The sequence below is a fragment of the Condylura cristata genome, unplaced genomic scaffold, assembly GCF_000260355.1.
Source record: "Condylura cristata isolate star-nosed mole 26May11 unplaced genomic scaffold, ConCri1.0 scaffold00002, whole genome shotgun sequence".
In the NCBI taxonomy this organism is placed as follows: domain Eukaryota; kingdom Metazoa; phylum Chordata; class Mammalia; order Eulipotyphla; family Talpidae; genus Condylura; species Condylura cristata.
Window position 1 is genome coordinate 26,713,654 of NW_004567103.1, and position 18,092 is coordinate 26,731,745.

The following is an 18,092-nucleotide window of genomic DNA, read 5'->3' on the forward strand; positions in this document are numbered from 1 at the left end:
AAGAAATAAGAAGTTGAATTAAGGTGATATAGCTAAGGATTTGTAGTGGTTAATGCCTCTCATTCTTTGATTTACCTTATGGTATTCTTTATGCTTCTCATAGTTTTAGATTTCCATTTGTCTTGTTCAGAACCAAAATTAAAGTCTCAAAACTAAAGATAGATTTGGTGGTGCCTGTTGAGGAACTGATAGATTTGTGAAATGTCATTTTTTGGTATGTAGACCAGGATATGTCCCGTTTACCTAAAGTCTGGTATGATTGTGGTAGTATTCTTTTTTAGGGAACTAGTGGGTAAGATCAGATAAACTCTTGATTTCTTCATAGATTTGATTTTCCTTAGATGATTTACATGAGTTAAAAGCTGAAAATCACACCTGTAAAGTGCTTGAATGCTGGAGTATGGCTGATTTAGTGGTAGGTATCCTATAGTGGTGATACCTGATGGAGAGAATCCTTGATGTTACTATAAATAATAAATAAACTTATTAATTAAAAAAAAGTGCTATGTAAGATGCTAGGACTAACAAGGCAGTTGACTATGGTAGACTGTTGTTTAACTGACTCTTTCTCTGGCTAGTGATTGGTCTTCATTTTTCTCTTTGCAAGAATTACAGGTTATCTTATGTAGGACTCCTAGATCCCTAAGAGCATGAGCATAACTCTAGAATGATCTGGAGTACAAGTCAGGCTTTGAACTCAAATCTTTCATCCTGTCACCTTTCTAACTTCCATGTTCAAGAGTGATTTTGATTTTGGAATAATTTCCTTATCAGACCACAGTTTCCTTGAAAGAGCATCTAGGGAACTCACCCATTTATGTCCGCTTCAAAACGCTGTGGGCATGGGACCTTGACCAGTGTAGGTACTTAGTAATTATTAGCAGTACTGAGCTTAATGTGGATGAATTTATTTGAATGCATGCACTTAGAACAATTTTATTTTTACATATATTTAATTGTAATTGGTCTTATTTTTATAGTTATCTGTACATTTATATATTATATGTATATTTATGCTTATTTATATGTTTACTGTGATTAATATTTTTTGTTATATATACTTATTGTCTCAGCTGAGAGAAAAAGAAAGACAATCTTTCCCTGTTTAACCCAATTACAAATATCCTTAGCAAACTAGTAATGTTAGAATCATTCTCTTTTCTTATTAGGTTTTAAGCTAACAATTTAGCAATAGTCAATTTCCCTGAGATAGCAGCATCTTTATTACATAAAATTAGGGATTTATGTAGCCTAAGAAAATATCCCTTTGAGGTTATTTATTAGTCTGTTAATTATTTTCCTTAAAATAATGGCCTAAACAGTTAAGTCCTATGAAACCAAAGTGAATGACTGATTGAAAAGAATGAATCATGAGTTGTTTCCTTGATTAACTTTTGCTTGACAAGTTGAATTTAAAGTATTACTATACATACAGTGCCAACTTGCATAGGTACAATACATCTAAATAATACTTAAGTTTCTGAAATATGACTTTTTTCTATCATATGCTAAATTTACCTCTTAAGTTATAACTTAAGACAAAATTAAAATGAAAGATATTATTAAGTATATATAGCTTAAACCTATACAGAAAGTTCTAGGGATTCTTATAATAGTTTATGTTGTCAAATTACAAAGCACACTGTCTGAAAAGAGAAAAAAAAAAGGACAAGAGTGTTCAGATGCAGTAGGGGGAAGGTGGATAGTACTCACTTTTTCCATGGAACATAATGGGTCCTATGAGTTTTTATTGCTCCAAACAGAGGTGTCTAGATTCAAGCTGCTTTATGGTAGATATATATGTTTTTGTGGATCTTAATATGATGGAAAAAGGAAGTTGATAATAAGGGGAAAATACACCTAACAAAATCAGTCATATGGTATTATCAGATTGCTGGCTGGTACACTTCACTTATGGGGGCTGGAAGCATTTTCCTTCCAAGCCTTGTTTTATTAGGAGTTAACAAGTTGGCTGTGAATATCTTGCTCTAGGCAGAGACTTTGCAAGCAAGTTCTCAATCTAGAGACAGATTCTCTTTAACAAATTTAAAGAAAAAAAATCTTTAGGTTTCATAGTCCTACAAGACTTAGCTTTTTTCCTTCTTTTCTTTTTTTTCACCTTTTGGCCTTCAGCCCTTTCAGACTCCCAATATTTTCTTTAATTATATTTAGTGAACTCTTCTGGTAATAGTCAACCTCCCCACCTCCACACGTGCCCATGGTGTGTGTGGGATTTATATTTGATAGATATGGCATATTAGCTTTAGCTCTTGAAGTTATGTCCTGTCTGTATTTGTGTTACTAGAAAACGGACTTACACAACAAGGTGACTTTGTACCTGCAGTTACTGACTGGGAGAGGATAAATCAGAAGTATTTTCAATGACTGGATAGATTTAGTATTGGCAGATGGGATACTATTTTGGTTTGTTGGGAAATTAGTGTTATGTTTACTTAAAAACACACAAACACACACACACAATGAAGGACTTGGGTGGATAGAAGGGTTGTTTAGCATTAATAGTAGCGCAGTTCAGAGAGAAGAGTCAAATAAGTATCAGGTTGAGCCAAATGTCATTGCCATTTTGTAGGTCAAATTGTGGTACATTTCCAATTTCATATAGTTCAATCATATTTGAATTTATTGTGATTGCCTGAGCGTTTCAGGTTATTGTCATATTATATAAGCGTGTATATCCCATTTTATTTCTCGTTGGTTATCTGTCTCAAGGAAACTTTTTTTTAAAAGGATTTATTTATTCATACAGAATTGGGGTACAGGCAAGAGATGTGGAGGGTGAGAGGATTCACCAGAGACAGAGCGGGGAGCAGAACAGGCAGATCGACGAAGTACACTGCTGAGGGGAGCAGCAGGCGGGTCAGGAGAGGTCTGCCACGCCATGTGGATCTCCTCTGGGGCAGGCGGGAATCGAACTCATGTGGAAGTGACTTTAGCTTTTTAGTGCTGTGCTTTAACCCGCTGCGCCACCAGGGAGGGCCTCTCAAGGAAACTTTTGACAACTAGTTTACAAAGAGTTCTTGTAGTGTTCTTAGTTACATGATTTATGCTTCTTATATGTTAGTTGGGAACTCTGCTGATGATTCATTTTGGGGCAAAGCTTAAGAAAAATAAAACAGTGGTGGGGATTCATGAAACTAAACATAATGTATATGACTAGGATGAATTAGTAATAAATGATGAAATAGGGATTAAAGGAATTGTGCTTATCATCAAAAAGAAATGCATTTTAAATGACAAGCAGATGTTACAGGCCCATCTATGTGTATCAAACAATTAAATTGTCTGAAGCAAGTATATTGGAGTTTTTTAAAACCAATATTCTTTAGTACTAAATTTCTAAGGACTGGCATCATTCCTGGCACATAATTAAGTCACTAGCTAATTCAATAGGTGCAGAATTACTAATTTTCTAATTTTTTAGAATTGTCCAGCTTTTTTTTTTTTTTTTCAAGTCTGGCTCATGCAAAAAGTTTATAGGGCATAGAGGTCTTAGGGTAAGACCTCACCATCCACATAATGTATCATGTCTTTAAAATATCTACATTCCATATGCGTATACACATACAAGGAGAAATTGGGACTGATCTGTAGAAAGACATTAGTCTTGGCTCAAACCCTAAAACTAATTTAGCATAAGCTGTGGAACAAAGGCTTTAAGACCCTAAAGACATGGGCTTGAATTCTGATTCTTCTTTAAAAGCTTTGTAACTTTTTTTTTTTCTTTTTGTGAGCATCAGCATCTTTAATACAAGTGACACAGAAATTTCTGTTATACACTTATTATGAGAATTAAATGACTATAATGAAAGGGTTTATCTCAGTGCCTCAGTTACTATATAAATGGTGAGTTTGACATTACCTAAATACTCACAATTTAAAAGAGGTATATTAGCAATAAAGATAAGAAATTTTGTGAACTTACAATAAAACATTTTTCTCTAACATAAAGCCATTAAGTTTCCTTGTGAAAATGTTCAGGCTCTAGGAACTGTTCTTTGAGTTATGCAAAGAGAGGAAAAAAGCTAGTTTTTTAACTGATTTTGTGGTTTGTTTGTCTTAAAGCCTCTGTTCCAGAGGTTCAAGCCAGAAGCCCTATTTATTTTCAACATAATTATTCCTCTATATTTTGGATGCTATTTCATCTTGAACACATTATATGATTTCTTTGGTATTAAATAATATAATTTTCTTTAAAATTAGGCTCAAGAATTTTGTAGCTAAGGGTGAGAGAGCAATGGGTGGAGGTTTGGAAGTCCAAAATAATGAATGAAGGCTCAGAATATGTTTTCTTTATGTCCGAAGATTTAGGTACCCATTCAAAGTTACCAAAATTTGTTTGGTAACTTTTCTACCAAGTACCAAACCCAGACCTATGTCTTATAGACAGTTTTATTTATTTCCAGAGTACGTTCTGACTTTCTGAGGTTTAAGAAGCCAGAGAGAGAGTCTACCTTCTTTTTTTTGCATTTACCTTATATTCTTCTATCTGGGATTGCCAAGATAGGTTCTGGGAATACTAGAGCCTTATCTTATTAAGGAATCCATTAGCACTCATTCCTGCTAATCTCATTACATTATCTAAGCATCTTAATGGTTTAAGGAAAAATCCATAGGCCAGAAATTTCAGAAATTTCCCAGTGTAAACCCTTTTACCCAATTCATTGCTTTCCACTTGATTATAGATTATAACTATGGTCAAACCTGAGGGGTTATTTCATAAAAACAACTGTGTTAAGTTTGCATTAAAACATTAGGTTCACAATTCTGGAGATACCAGTTTTTAAACAGTATTGATAAACTTGCAGGAGCAATGCCATAAATCTCCCTATTGTCATTTTATGAACTACTTCTAATTACTATTGCAGTAAGTGATTTTACAAAGAGATGTCTTAAGAAAGCCATAAACTTTTCTCAAAGAATCAAGAAGTATAAGGAAATGTTCTCAGAATGGGAAATATTTTGAAAATTATAGCAGCAGTAGTACCCTCTAAGATACTATGAGGGAAATGAGCTGGAGCATTGCATTTAAAGTATCTAAATCCCCTATTTTACAGGTAATCCTCAGCTAGTTAAGTCACCCAGCTAGTTAAAAACCAGGCCTGACACATCCCCTTTACTCTTTTCACCTACCCTATACCATCATGCGGGGTGATTGACAAAATGTTGTGCTCTTCACACCATTCTTTTCTTCACAAAACAATGAGCTCAGAAAGTACACTTTGGGATACTTACTCATTGGAATAAGTTTTTAGTATTTTAGTTTTCCTGGGACCTACCTCACATAACACTGTAACAAATAGACATAAAAAGATGATGGAATCTAACTGAGAGAAGCTCAGATCTGAAGAGGAAAAATTATTGTTTTTGTTCTTTTAACTTAGGACATTGTTTTGCTTACTTGTTCTCTGGAAAATAAAAATAAGCCATTAACCATTAGCTTTATAAAAATATCATAAGGCCCTTTCTTTTGGTTGGTAGTAAATATAGCATTATACATTTAAAGCACATTTTATTCCTTAAGCTTTTTTCAGTTTGCTCATATCAATTAATTCATACTTTTGAACAGTGCTATATTTTATAGTATTTCTATAAATATTTCTAAAGTTACATTTTACTTTCATTTATTTTTAAATGAAAATTTTTATATTTTTATATTTTTTCATTTATTTAAAGTTACATTTTCATTTCATTTATATTTCTAAAGTCATTTTACTTTCCATCTATTCTTCTGCTCCCTGATGTGAAATTCAGAATATGAACTATTAAGTCTCATTTGGAAAAACTGAATAGCAACATATTCCTGCATATACACTGAAGCATGTGATTTTACACTGATAATGAATTCTTTAAACTCTAAGGATTTATTTTCAAAAGTGATATGATGTAACATGACATAGTTACTTAAACCAGAAGAAAATTGCAATTCTTTAGATAACCTTTGGGGAATAGCAGATATTGGTCAGAATGTCCTAATGGGAAAATGTTGAAATGGGAAGGCTAATCTGTTAATCATAATTATACAAATATTTTCTGAAATTTACAGTTGTGCTTGAACTAAGATTTTTCACATAGATACTAATCCTCTCTTACAGTTCTCAGATAATAATATTTTCCCTATGGCAAGACTGAAATCCAGGGAATCTCCAACTTTCTCAAAGAAGCCACACAGTTAAAAGGAAAAATGTAGCTTTGAATACAACTTCACAATATCAAGCCTAGTCAATATTTCTTTCATTTAATATAATCATCAACAAAACTGAAGAGATTTCATATAGAAAGTTTTTTAAAATACTTAAATACAGTGTGTTGCATCAAGTAGATGGAATTCTTAGTGTTAGGATTAGAGAAAAAGAAAGGATATACAATTAAAAGTGTCTGGTATAATCTCTGGACAACAACATAAAAGCAAAGATGATATAGACATGGATTCTCAAATTTCAGTATACTTAAGAATCATTGGAATCTGAGCATACATAAGAACTCAAAAATGCTGATTCAGGGCCCAGGAATTTGTATTTCTAGCAATCTTCCAGATGATGTGGATATTGATGGTTCAAGGACCACATTTTAAGTATCTCTGACATAGTTTCAAAATTTTAAAAAGAATGAAAAAAAGAAAAAGAGGAAGAGAAGGAGGTAGGAGGAAAAGAAATCAACACCCAATCTCAGTTTTTCATATTGAATCTGGCACATTGTGGCCTTCCTGATTTTTCTTTCTTTCTTTCTTAAACATTTGTATTTCAGGTGTTGTGCCTGAAGAGGTGAAAATATATTTTGATATTGTTTTTATAAAAGTGGCAGCAGAGAAATGGTTTCAAATTGGCAAAATCTGTCCAATGGTTATTGAAATCAGTTGCTGCTAACATTGGTCAGTGGGGGTGCAGAATGTTAGGAACATTTTATTCCTAGGCATTCTGAATATTGGGATGATAATACTTTTTTCATTGATGTAAAAATCTTGACTATTTTTGGTAGTCAGATGCAGTAGAGCAAAACAGTGGCAAAGGTTCTTTTGTTTCACCAGACTTCAGCGAGGTTCCTATCTGTGCACTTCCTTGTAAAATCCAGTTTCAGCAAGAACCCGCTAAATCAGTTTAACCAGAACCTTCCACCCTTGATATCTGATTACCCTCCACATCTGATTAAGATCCTCACCCTCCTTTATCCCCCAAGGTGATGTCTGCTCATCCTGGCCTGTCTTCAGCAAAGAATCCTGTTAGGTTAGTTCAACCAGCATGCCCTTTTCCCCCAGTGCCATTTCCTCAGTAATTTTCCATCCACTGACCCTAGTTGTACTCCTGTGCCATCAGTCCCCAGTTGCCTATGTGGTATGCGAAGTTGAGCCCATTCTCACTATCCCACTGTAAAATCCCTTTGCAGTGGTCTCTGTACCTATTGCGGTGGCCCCAAATAAAATATGCCTTACCATCTTCAACAAGTATTGTCAGATCTTTTTTTCTTTAACACCATAAGGGGTGTTTTTGGTTTCACAGGCAAAATGTTAAGACTGGCATTTCATGGGCAGGATCTGGTTTTTAAAAATGTTTTCTTTAGCATTTATTATGTTTTAAAAATGGAATTAGTTGCCAACACTTAAAAAATTAGGAGCTAGCATGTGAAAAATAGGATTTTTCATTTTCTTAAAGAAATGTGAAGAAATGTTAATATGAGGAAAGACAAAAACTGGTCAAGGCAAATTAGCAGCTGTTACCCTTTGTTCTACCTACTACCTCTGTGAATGTCATCTCAGGCTGTTGCTACCTACCTGACTGTAGGTGTATGCTTTTGTTATTCCTTCATTATGGTTTTTTAGGTAGGTAGTACTTTATTCTGTTACTATATATCTTTAAGGATACGTCAGTAATCATAGTTATGTGGATTTATAAGATTCTGGGAACTCATAAGAAAAGGAAGATCTATCATCTGTATAAAAGAATGTGAACTGATCTGATTCTTACTGTGCTAGCTTACATAGAATTCATGGAACTCTAATGGTTATGCTTCAGTTGTGACTAGAGCTGTGAATGTAGTTAGTGGTTTTTATTAATGATGTGATTTAGCTGTAGCTCAAAGTGCCTCACTTGAATGTAATTAAGTCACTGAGAAAAAAAAATACTGAAATTTTGGAATGTAAGTCTGGCCAAAGAATGCTTGCTATAAATTGCTGGTTCTTTGTTTTTTATTTAAGTAGAAAAAAGAAATAGGTAAAACTTTGCTTTTCTTAAGTACCTAAGACATAATTTAATATTTGAAAACTTCTTTACTCTGACTGAATGAAAAGCAAATAGACAAAAGTTAATCAGGTGTCTACCCAAGTGTCTGTAAAGTGACAAGTAGTCTATGGTCTCTTCACTTCTTTCAGTAGGCAAATTATCATAGAAATTCCCGTTCTGTGGAAGCTGTATTACCTTATCCGAAGACTCCTACCAATTTGCTTGGTTGGCTTAAAGGCTATGTATCTTAAAGTATAATTAATAAACTGAAAAATGTCTGCCTTTAGAGAATATGATTAAAATAATGTGCTCACCTTGAAACTTTGAAGGCAAGGTGGATACAACTGAGTGAATTACTTTGAAAGGATTAAGTTAGAAACTGAACCTATAAAGAAGTTTGAAGTAAACTTTTGACTTACTTGGGGGTTTAAGAAAGTTAAGCAATGATCCAACATTTTTAAAAACAAGAACACAAAGTAATACCAAGATATGAATGTTTATCTTATTTTCCCAGTGAAAAGATTTGTCTATATCAAGACTTCAAAAATTTCTATACAGGACATTTTTTATGTATTTTTCCACATATACATTCTATTTTATTCTGTATATATTTCATGTATGCATTTTTAAAATAACATTAAAATGTTAATTTAGAGATATTACTTTATCATGCTCCTATAGTATATTGACATTCAGACTTTTCACGTGTGATTTGGCAGTGGTATCTATGTCATCATTAAATCCTATGTTTTGAGTTATTTTACCCAGCTTTCTAGCGTACATCATTTCTGCCTAATTTTTTTTTATGAGTCTCGGTACTTTTTTTGATCCAAATATGAGTCTGTCAGTGAAAACCATATGCCAAAGTATAAGCACATTTGCATAGTAAGGGGACAGTTACAAAAATTCATCCTGTATGTGAATATTTTGATCTTTAGCTTGTAACCACTAATGTAATTTTAAAGTTAACAGGCTTTGTGTAGTCATATCCAACACTTGCAATTGTCATAAATAAATACTAAATCTGCTAGAATATTTGCTTTGCTAAGACAAATTTTGTTAGAATTACTATAGGCATTTAAAAGCTAGTCATCATGGATGTTGTTTTCTCCAAACCAAACTCTTTTATACAATAAAGTGACACAGAGATTTAGATAAGGATTTGACTATAGGTGACACCTTCTTTCCTGAAAAACAGTTTTGGTGGGAGGAAACTGTCTCATGTTTGAACATCAAGAATATTTTCCCTTTCAAGATTGTTCCTTAAATCTTTACTAAAATGCAATAGAAGTAGTAGATAATCTGAAGAGGGGCATATCTTTAATGACAGATTAAAGCATTGTTACTAGCTTTATAAGAATTATTTTTTTTCTTATCCTATTATATATCAATACTATTAATACTCATTTTTTCAATAATCATATAAAATAGCAAATGAGTAGATAAAAGGATCACTATTTGGTAGACATTTTCTATGAATATCTCAGATAGATGAATAGTTGTATTTATGTAAGGTTTTTATTAGGAGGTAGCGAGTAATTTGACAGGAGATATTGTCTTGGTCTTTTCCTGATAAACATAACTACACTATTAATTATAAACTACAGAGGAAAAGGATGTGAACCACCTGGTGTTATTATAATAGAAGCTAATGAGGGAATCTATAGATGTTGGAAATATGAAGGATTTTGAATTTATAATGGTTAGTGATTTCTGTTTGGCTATTCAGTAATAACTTATTTTTAAGAATTTAAGAAAATTGAAGCAAGATACTTTTACTTTCATACCTTCTATGAGAATATTATTTTAACATTTTACAGGAAAGGATAACTCACTGTCTCTCATGGACTTCTAGCATTTAAGCCATTAATATACTAACAGGATAATAATTTCGTACTATGTATATTAGGAATAAGTTATGCCAATTAAAATAATGATCGATTATCATTTTTATCTCTTAACAGTGGAAAGAGTGGAACGAGAAAATCTTTCAGACTATTGTGTTCTGGGCCAGCGTCCAATGCATTTACCAAATATGAACCAGCTGGCATCCCTGGGGAAAACCAACGAACAGTCTCCTCATAGCCAAATCCACCACAGTACTCCAATCCGAAACCAAGTGCCCACATTACAGCCCATCATGAGCCCTGGTCTTCTTTCTCCCCAGCTCAGTCCACAACTTGTCAGGCAACAAATAGCCATGGCCCATCTGATAAACCAACAGATTGCCGTTAGCCGGCTCCTGGCTCACCAGCATCCTCAAGCAATCAACCAGCAGTTCCTGAATCATCCACCCATCCCCAGAGCAGTTAAACCAGAGCCAACCAACTCTTCCGTGGAAGTCTCTCCAGATATCTACCAGCAAGTCAGAGATGAGCTGAAGAGGGCCAGTGTGTCCCAAGCTGTCTTTGCAAGAGTGGCATTCAACCGCACACAGGTACAATTAGTATTAAACATGCTAACTGATGGTTAAGTATAATACTAGGGGCAAAACTATGACACCTTTCCTTTTTATCTCTTAAAAAAATTTTTTTTTGGATCTCAGAACAAATAGAATTAGATTAAATATAGTTTGTGAAACACACTATTACATTGATCCATGCATGGGTACAATTAATTCATTTCAGTAATGTAATACACATCTTTCAACCCAGAAACCAGAAATTTTACCAGCGACTTGGATCTACCTAGGTGCTCTCCTCTGCTCCGCTCTTCTCTGCTCTTTCCTTCTCTTTTTCACCTGCTTTTCACCAGATGTAGCCCCCTTTTTTTTTTAATTTTGTGGTTATCATTCCCTTGTATTTTTTTTAAAGATTTATTTATTTATGCATACAGAAATGGGATACAGGCCAGAAGTGTAGGAGTAGTGAGAGGATTCACCAGAGATAGAATAAGGAGCACAACAGGCAGAATGACAAAGTACACTGCTGAGGGGAAGCAGCAGGTGGGTCAGGAGAGGTCTGCTACGCCATGTGGGTCACCTCCCGGGCAAGGATCGAACTCATGCGGAAGTGGCTTTAGCTTCTAAGTGCTGTGCTTTAACCTGCTGCGCCACCATGAGGGCCTCCCTTGTATTTTTTAAGAGCTAGTCATAAAGTTTTTTACAGACCAAATCTATTATTTATCTTATTTTTTTAACTTTTAAAAATGTATCATTTTATATCCCAATTTCATATTTTCTTATAAAGATTTAAAATATGTAAGTTAGTTTCAAAATATAGTAATGGATAAAGTAGTAATGGATAGTTTACTCACATTTTTAAAAAACATTTTTACTTACTTATTGCTTAGGAGAACTGGGGTGTAGGCCAGATGTGCAGGGGATGAGAGGATTCAACAGAGAGAGGAGCAGAACAGGCAGGTCCACTGAAGTACACTGCTAAGAGGAGCAGCGGGTGAAACAGGAAACATCTGCTGCACCACATGTGCAGCTCCTCACTGGGGATCTAATTAGGGCCCCACGGGTGACAGTGTTGGGACTTGACCCCTAGGCCATCAGGGAAGCCCCCAGTTTACTCATACTTTTAATGTTTTTGGAGTGTTTTATCAATAGGATAAAATGGTAAGATTAAATGAAAAGCAATTTATTTTTGTATGCCTTATTTGAGGGTTGCTTTATTATAAGACCTTTTCAGCCATTTGTGAGTTCTTACATGTGAATGCACATCAGAACCACGTGGAAGGCTTTTGAAATACAGATTGATTAACCTCACCCTAGAGTTTCTAGTTCAAGAAGTCTGGGGTGTGACCCAGAAAATTACATTTCTAACAAGGTCCTACATGATGCTGTTGCGGCTGGTCTAGAACTACATTTTGAAACCAGTTATCTGGTTCTTACATGAAATAACAGAAGAGTAAAATGCCTAATCTTGACATAGTAGTGAAAAAAAGTGTGTCCAGATAATTAATGTAAAATGTGTAGTAAGATGAATTATATGTTAGAGTAGAAGTAGTATTTGCAGTGGGCTTCATGAAGATTTTGTGGTAAGAAATATTTATAGTAGAATGAATATAGTAAGTCTTTAAGAGGATAGTGGATATAAATTTAGCCACCCTACTTAAATACAAAGCAAGAAGCTGAGTACTGCAGAGATGTAAAGATAAAAAAGATCATGAACCAGTAAATATGTATACAACTAATTTGAATATTAACTTATTAACTTGCTACAGTTTTAGACCTGGGAAGGATAAATACAATTTCACAGGCACAAATGGGGAAGATATTTTGGGCCAAAGGAATATATGAGAAAAGCATTGCATTAGAAAAAATGCAGAAATTGTGGTTGATAGTCAAACTTGATATTAAAACTTAAAGAGGAGAAGAATATAGGCTAATATTGTAGAGACATTGAACTTGCAGGCACTGGAACTCATTGAAGGTTTTATGTTGGAGTTTCCTATGAGCTCATTCAGATTTGGAGTTTTGAAAGATGTTTTTCTCCTTTTTTGGTAGTAGGAAGGTAGGATTATGACTTAAGAGGCTGCCATAGGTGACCTAAAGAATGGTATAGAAATTCTGAATGAATTTAGTGCCAGTAGAATGGAGGGTACATTGTAAAGAAGCATTGTGGAAGTAAAGCTGACAGGAAATGCCACTGCTTAAACAGGTATAGGGAAGGTGGTAAAGGTAATGACAAGGATTGAGTGTGGTGACTGAGAATAAAACTGGAATTATTTAGAAAATCAAAGAGGACATTGAAAGATATAGTTGGAGGAGGTTAAAGTGGATATTTTGGATTGAGCTACTTTATTTCGCAGTGCTGACAAACTTGAATTAATTGTATAGCAGTCATTGAGAATAGCTGGTGTTTAGAATTGTCAGGGATAGAGGGGGGAGATTAGAAATTTATTTGCAGACCCTGGGGTTCAATGATTCAAGCAAAAAAGGGCCTATGCCACCAGTCCTCCCACTAGGAAAAGAGATAGAAGAAATGTCAGAGAAGATGGGGGCAGGTGGAGGCGGAGGATTGGGGAGGTAATAATGAAAGTGCAGAGGACACTGGTACAGAGTTTCCAGAAAGAGATTTACCCATGTATGGAAAGCTAAAAAGTCTGGGAGGGAGAAACTTGATATCATGCCATGAAATTTGGTGATTGGTTGGGATTGATTTTTGGCAAACTTCAGAATATAATTTTATTAGAGTGTGTAAAGGCAGGAGCCAGAACTGAAGAGTTAAGAAGTGATTAACTGTTGAGGATACAGAAGCAAGAGCTGCAAAGGAAGCCAGAAGTCAGTTGACAGTCTTTGATAGAAAGTCAATTTTAGATAGAATTTGTGAGGTAGTTTGGGGCCTCAGCTGAAGTTGAACAGCATGAACTAGGGATGGAAGCAACCACTGTGGTTTCTAATAGTCTTCATCAGTGCTAGAAATGCAGGCATGAGAGCAGAGAAGAAACACAGTGGGATTGTTTGAGGTTTGGTGCTGACAGATTAAGTATGGCAGGAGATCAAGAGGGGGTGAAATATCTTGCTCCCTTGACTATTAGCTAATTTATACATTTTATTATTGACAGAGTCTGTTTACATCACTTGAAAATGAGTTTGGAGGTTCACAGAGGTCTGCACATGCTCCAAACAGTACTCCACCACCTTTCTCTTACAACTGAAAGTATTTAGACAGGATTTGTGTGTCCACAGTCATCTGGACTTGGGTTATGAAAATCTCTGATCCTTTTGAGCAAATCTCAAAACACAAAGTGGAGGGTACAGTTTTTAGTCTATGTTTTGCAGTTTTCTTTCTTTGTTCATTTGTCATTCACATGCATGAATAGTTGTTTCACACCTGTGTGTTATTGCCTCTTATGTATACAGCTCCTTTGGCAAGGAACATTAAAGGCATGATGGCATTAGTTTGGATTTTAGAATCAATTGCACAATATATACATTTTATCCAAATAGCATGCAATATGAGAGAAAACTGAGTGAGCTTAGACAAAAGAGTAAGAACATGTTGGTGTGAAGGAATGCTGTGCTGAACCCTGGATCCTGGCGGTCTGTCTTCTCTCACACAATCCTTTTTGTCTATTTTTATGGATTAATGCTTTCTCTTTGGCATTACCATCTTTCAAGTGCCAAGTTATAAAAGGTCTAATTGAAGCATGGAACACATTTTATTATTTTCCTTTTGCCATTAAATTTGTAAGATGGCTACACCCAGAAAGAAACATTCACTTTCAATCAGCATGAGCTTGAGTTCATGGGCCAGCCTTGAGGATATCAAATGGAAACTGCATAGGAATGTCTGAGTATTTCCTTTTAAAATTCTGCTTTTAATTTGGGAAAGCTTTTCATCCCTCTGGGATCATAACCTGTTGTGTATAAAGCCCAGCCTAATCAAGGTGGATGGTATTGACAGAATGACATAGTTTGAACTTAAGCGGGAGGTCAGCAGGCAGATTGTTTTGCTGTATATACTGTAGTCACTAATAGCAAGGCTGGACAGCTGGGTTTCACCAGCAGCATTGTTATGTGGAAAATATGGTGTACCATACCCCATGAAATGAATCATGGCTTTTCCAAATGTGAGGCTTTTTTGAGTGGAATCAAAAAACATTTATGGGTCATATAATTAATTGCAGTAATAATAAACAAAACATTTAACTTTATAGATATTAACATGAATCAGTTTAGTCTTTGGATAGAAGAGAATCTCAACTGTTTCTTTCCTTAAAGTAAACAGAAATTTGAGTCATTTGTTTTAGATGGATACCTGAGACCTGTACATATGCTATGTAGCTTACTGATACATAGCATATTCTCAGTTCATTAAATAATTACCAGAAATAGTTCATGGCCTCTATTATTCATATGTTATCAAATTTGATAAAATGCAATTTGGTATATTTTATTTTCCTACAAACTGTGTTCCTGAATTTGAGTTTGATGATTGGACTAAGGAAAAAAAAAATAACGATGTGTGAGTGTGTATGTATATGAGTATAAGACAAAATTACTTGCACAACAATGATAAGTGAAGTTACAGTTGAAAAAAAAAAAGTCAGCCCAATATTTCTTGTTTAAGACTTCCAGAAGAAAAACTTTTATTGATAATATAAGTATTGTATTGAAAAATGACAGTTTGTAAAGAGAAACTATTAATTATCTTGTATATCTGATCCATTGATGCTGAAACATTTGTTGATGCAATGAAGAGAATAAGGCTATCTTTCCAAGTGCTTGCTTCTAATGCAGTTTTATTTTAATCAGCATGTCTTTTAAAAACAAAATGCATTTCGTTGGTAAAATGATGCTCTACTTACTCTTCATGCTGAGATCTTAATTTTTGTTGTCATTGAAGATAGGCAACTTTTCTCAGTCATTTTACTGTTCATTAATTTGTCTTACATCTATCTTTCTATTGACTTATTCATACATATACTGTGTAAACTAAGAAAATACAGACTAAGTTAACTAAACTAATACTGCCCCAACTAAGAAAGTAAAATTAAGTCACATGCTATGGGCAAGGGAAACCACATAGCTGAGGTCATTCACTATCATTAAAGGATACTGCATCTCGACGGTGGACATGAAACTAATATAGTTCTAGATGTAGGGTGTAGTAGTGCATCACTTCCTGTCTTGTCATTGGGATATAGAAGCCTATAGCTGAGTATTACCACTTGCTTCTTTACTAGTCTTTTGAAAGAAAATGTTAGCCTTGCTTTTCATGGTTCTGAAGAGTTTGGGACCCAAAATGAGAACAGTAAGGTGAAAGTGAAAAGGTGTTTTCTGCATGATCATTAATATCCACACACAAGCAATGTGGTACCTTCAGTGTAACAGAGCAGTCTAAGGCAGATAACGTCTTGTTTATGATGCTCTGGTCCACTCTTTAGTGAAAAGAATCTCTTTGGCTAAAGAATTTTGCTTTGCTCACCCCACGAGAGAATTGGAAATGCTTATTCTGTGTGTGATAGGTACAGGAGGATGAAAGTACAGTTTCCTTGACAAAGGGACAACTTTGAAGAATGATTTCTGCTCCAGAACTTTTTCTTCAGGATCAATCTGAGGCTGGGCCCTTCCCTTTCCTACTTCCCCCACTATATCATAAGTTCCTTTGGAAGTGCTTTCTTAATAAGTCATTGGTTTTGGAATCTGTATCTTGGGTATACTTTTTATTCCAGATTACAGATCAGTGCAATTGCTAACCTAGTTGGCATTTGATTAAGCCATGGAGTCATAGTTTGAATAAAACATACTTTCAGTTTTATGCCTAGTTCCATCAGAAGTCTAAAGCAAAATATTATTATGAGAATTATATTAGAAATTTTTACTGTATTACTTTCTTACTGTATTACTTTCTTTTGAAAATAACAAAGTTGCCCATAATTATTATTATATTTTTTAAAGATTTATTTGGCCCTCCCTTTTGGTGCATCAGGTTAAAGCACAGCATTAAGAAGCCAAAGTTGCTTCCACGTGAGTTTGATCCCCGCCCTCGAGGTGATCCAATGGCGCTGCAGACCTCTCCTGACCCGCCCGCTGCTCCCCTCAGCAGTGTACTTCATCAGTCTGCCTGCCTGTTCTGCTCCCCACTCTGTCTCTGGTGAATCCTCTCACTGTCCCTGCACTTCTGGCCTGTACTTCATTTCTGTTTTCACAAATAAATAAATCTTTAAAAAAGATTTATTTAAATAAATGTTTAAAAAATAGAAAAGATTTATTTAAATAAATCTTTAAAAAAATAGATTTATTTATTTGTGCACATTTGTGCCTGGGGTACAGGCCAGAGGTGCAGGGGCTGTGAGAGGATTCACCAGAGACAGAGTGGGGAGCGGAACAGCAGATAGTCAAAGTACACTGCTGAGGGAAGCAGCAGATGAGTCAAGAGAGGTCTGCTGCGTCATTACATCGGGGATCAAACTCATGCAGAAGTACCTTTGGCTTCTTAATGCTGCGCTTTAACTCACTGCGCCACCAAGCAGGGTCCTCCCATAATTCTTATTAAGCAAGATGTTGTTAGGGAAATAGCATAGAACTTTTTTAATGTAGTACTTTAAAATGTTTTTATTTTTAACTAAATACTTAAATTACTGAACTGATAGCGATACTGGCTGGATTTACTTAAGAATGTTGAATGTTGATGGGAGCAAATAAGGTGTGTGTGTGTTTGCGCATGCACGTGTGTGCGCATGCCCATTTGCGTGTGTGTGAGAGAGAGAATGAGACACTGAATTACTAAATTTTAGGTTCTATGAGTTTGCTATCCTTACTAAATCTGAATGGTGAGTTATGTAATTAGGTGTTTCATAGTAACTTTGCTTCTTGATTTGCCCTACCTCTATTGCTCTGTCAGTGATGCAGATGGTGTCTATAAGATTAATAATTTCAAGAAGCAACAGGCTCAGTTTTCTGTCAGGTTTCATTTTTGTGTATGTGTATTCATTTTCCCTTGCGTATATCCTGAGTTTATTTTAACATTGGCATGTTTTCACTTACTAGGTCTGTGGGCATAAAATAAATTGCTTGGTTATTTACTCTATACACATCTTTGCATTTTGACAGTTTGTTTATAACGCTGAACCTTAAGCAGTCCTTTGCCCCTTGTCACTTTATATACTTAAAAAATAGAAAGTGTGGACTTACTACACAAGGACTTAGAAATTAAAATGTGTGGTAATTAGAAATCAGTTAGCAGAAAAATTTAATGCAAAATTAAATTTTTATGAGAGTTCTTAAAAAACTTAATATTACCATGAATGCTTACAAGATGTCAGCTGACCTATTATAAGTATATTAAGGAAATGTTTACAGTGAATCTTTATTAGATCAACTATTCTCTAATTTCTTTAAAAATCCAATGACCTGGGCCCTCCCTGGTGGCACAGCAGGTTAAAGCACAGCACTGAGAACAT

At 34.8% G+C, this 18,092-nt stretch overlaps 1 protein-coding gene across 1 annotated transcript in view; it reads left to right on the forward strand.

Annotated features, from left to right (window-relative positions):
* The window catches only part of SATB2 (SATB homeobox 2), a 174,424-nt gene that overhangs the window by 89,114 nt on the left and 67,218 nt on the right, over nucleotides 1-18,092 (forward strand). Inside the window, exon 7 of the mRNA XM_012726133.1 lies at nucleotides 10,199-10,671. Within this exon, the coding sequence (XP_012581587.1) occupies nucleotides 10,199-10,671 (473 nt within the window). The remainder of the gene's footprint in view (nucleotides 1-10,198; nucleotides 10,672-18,092) is intronic.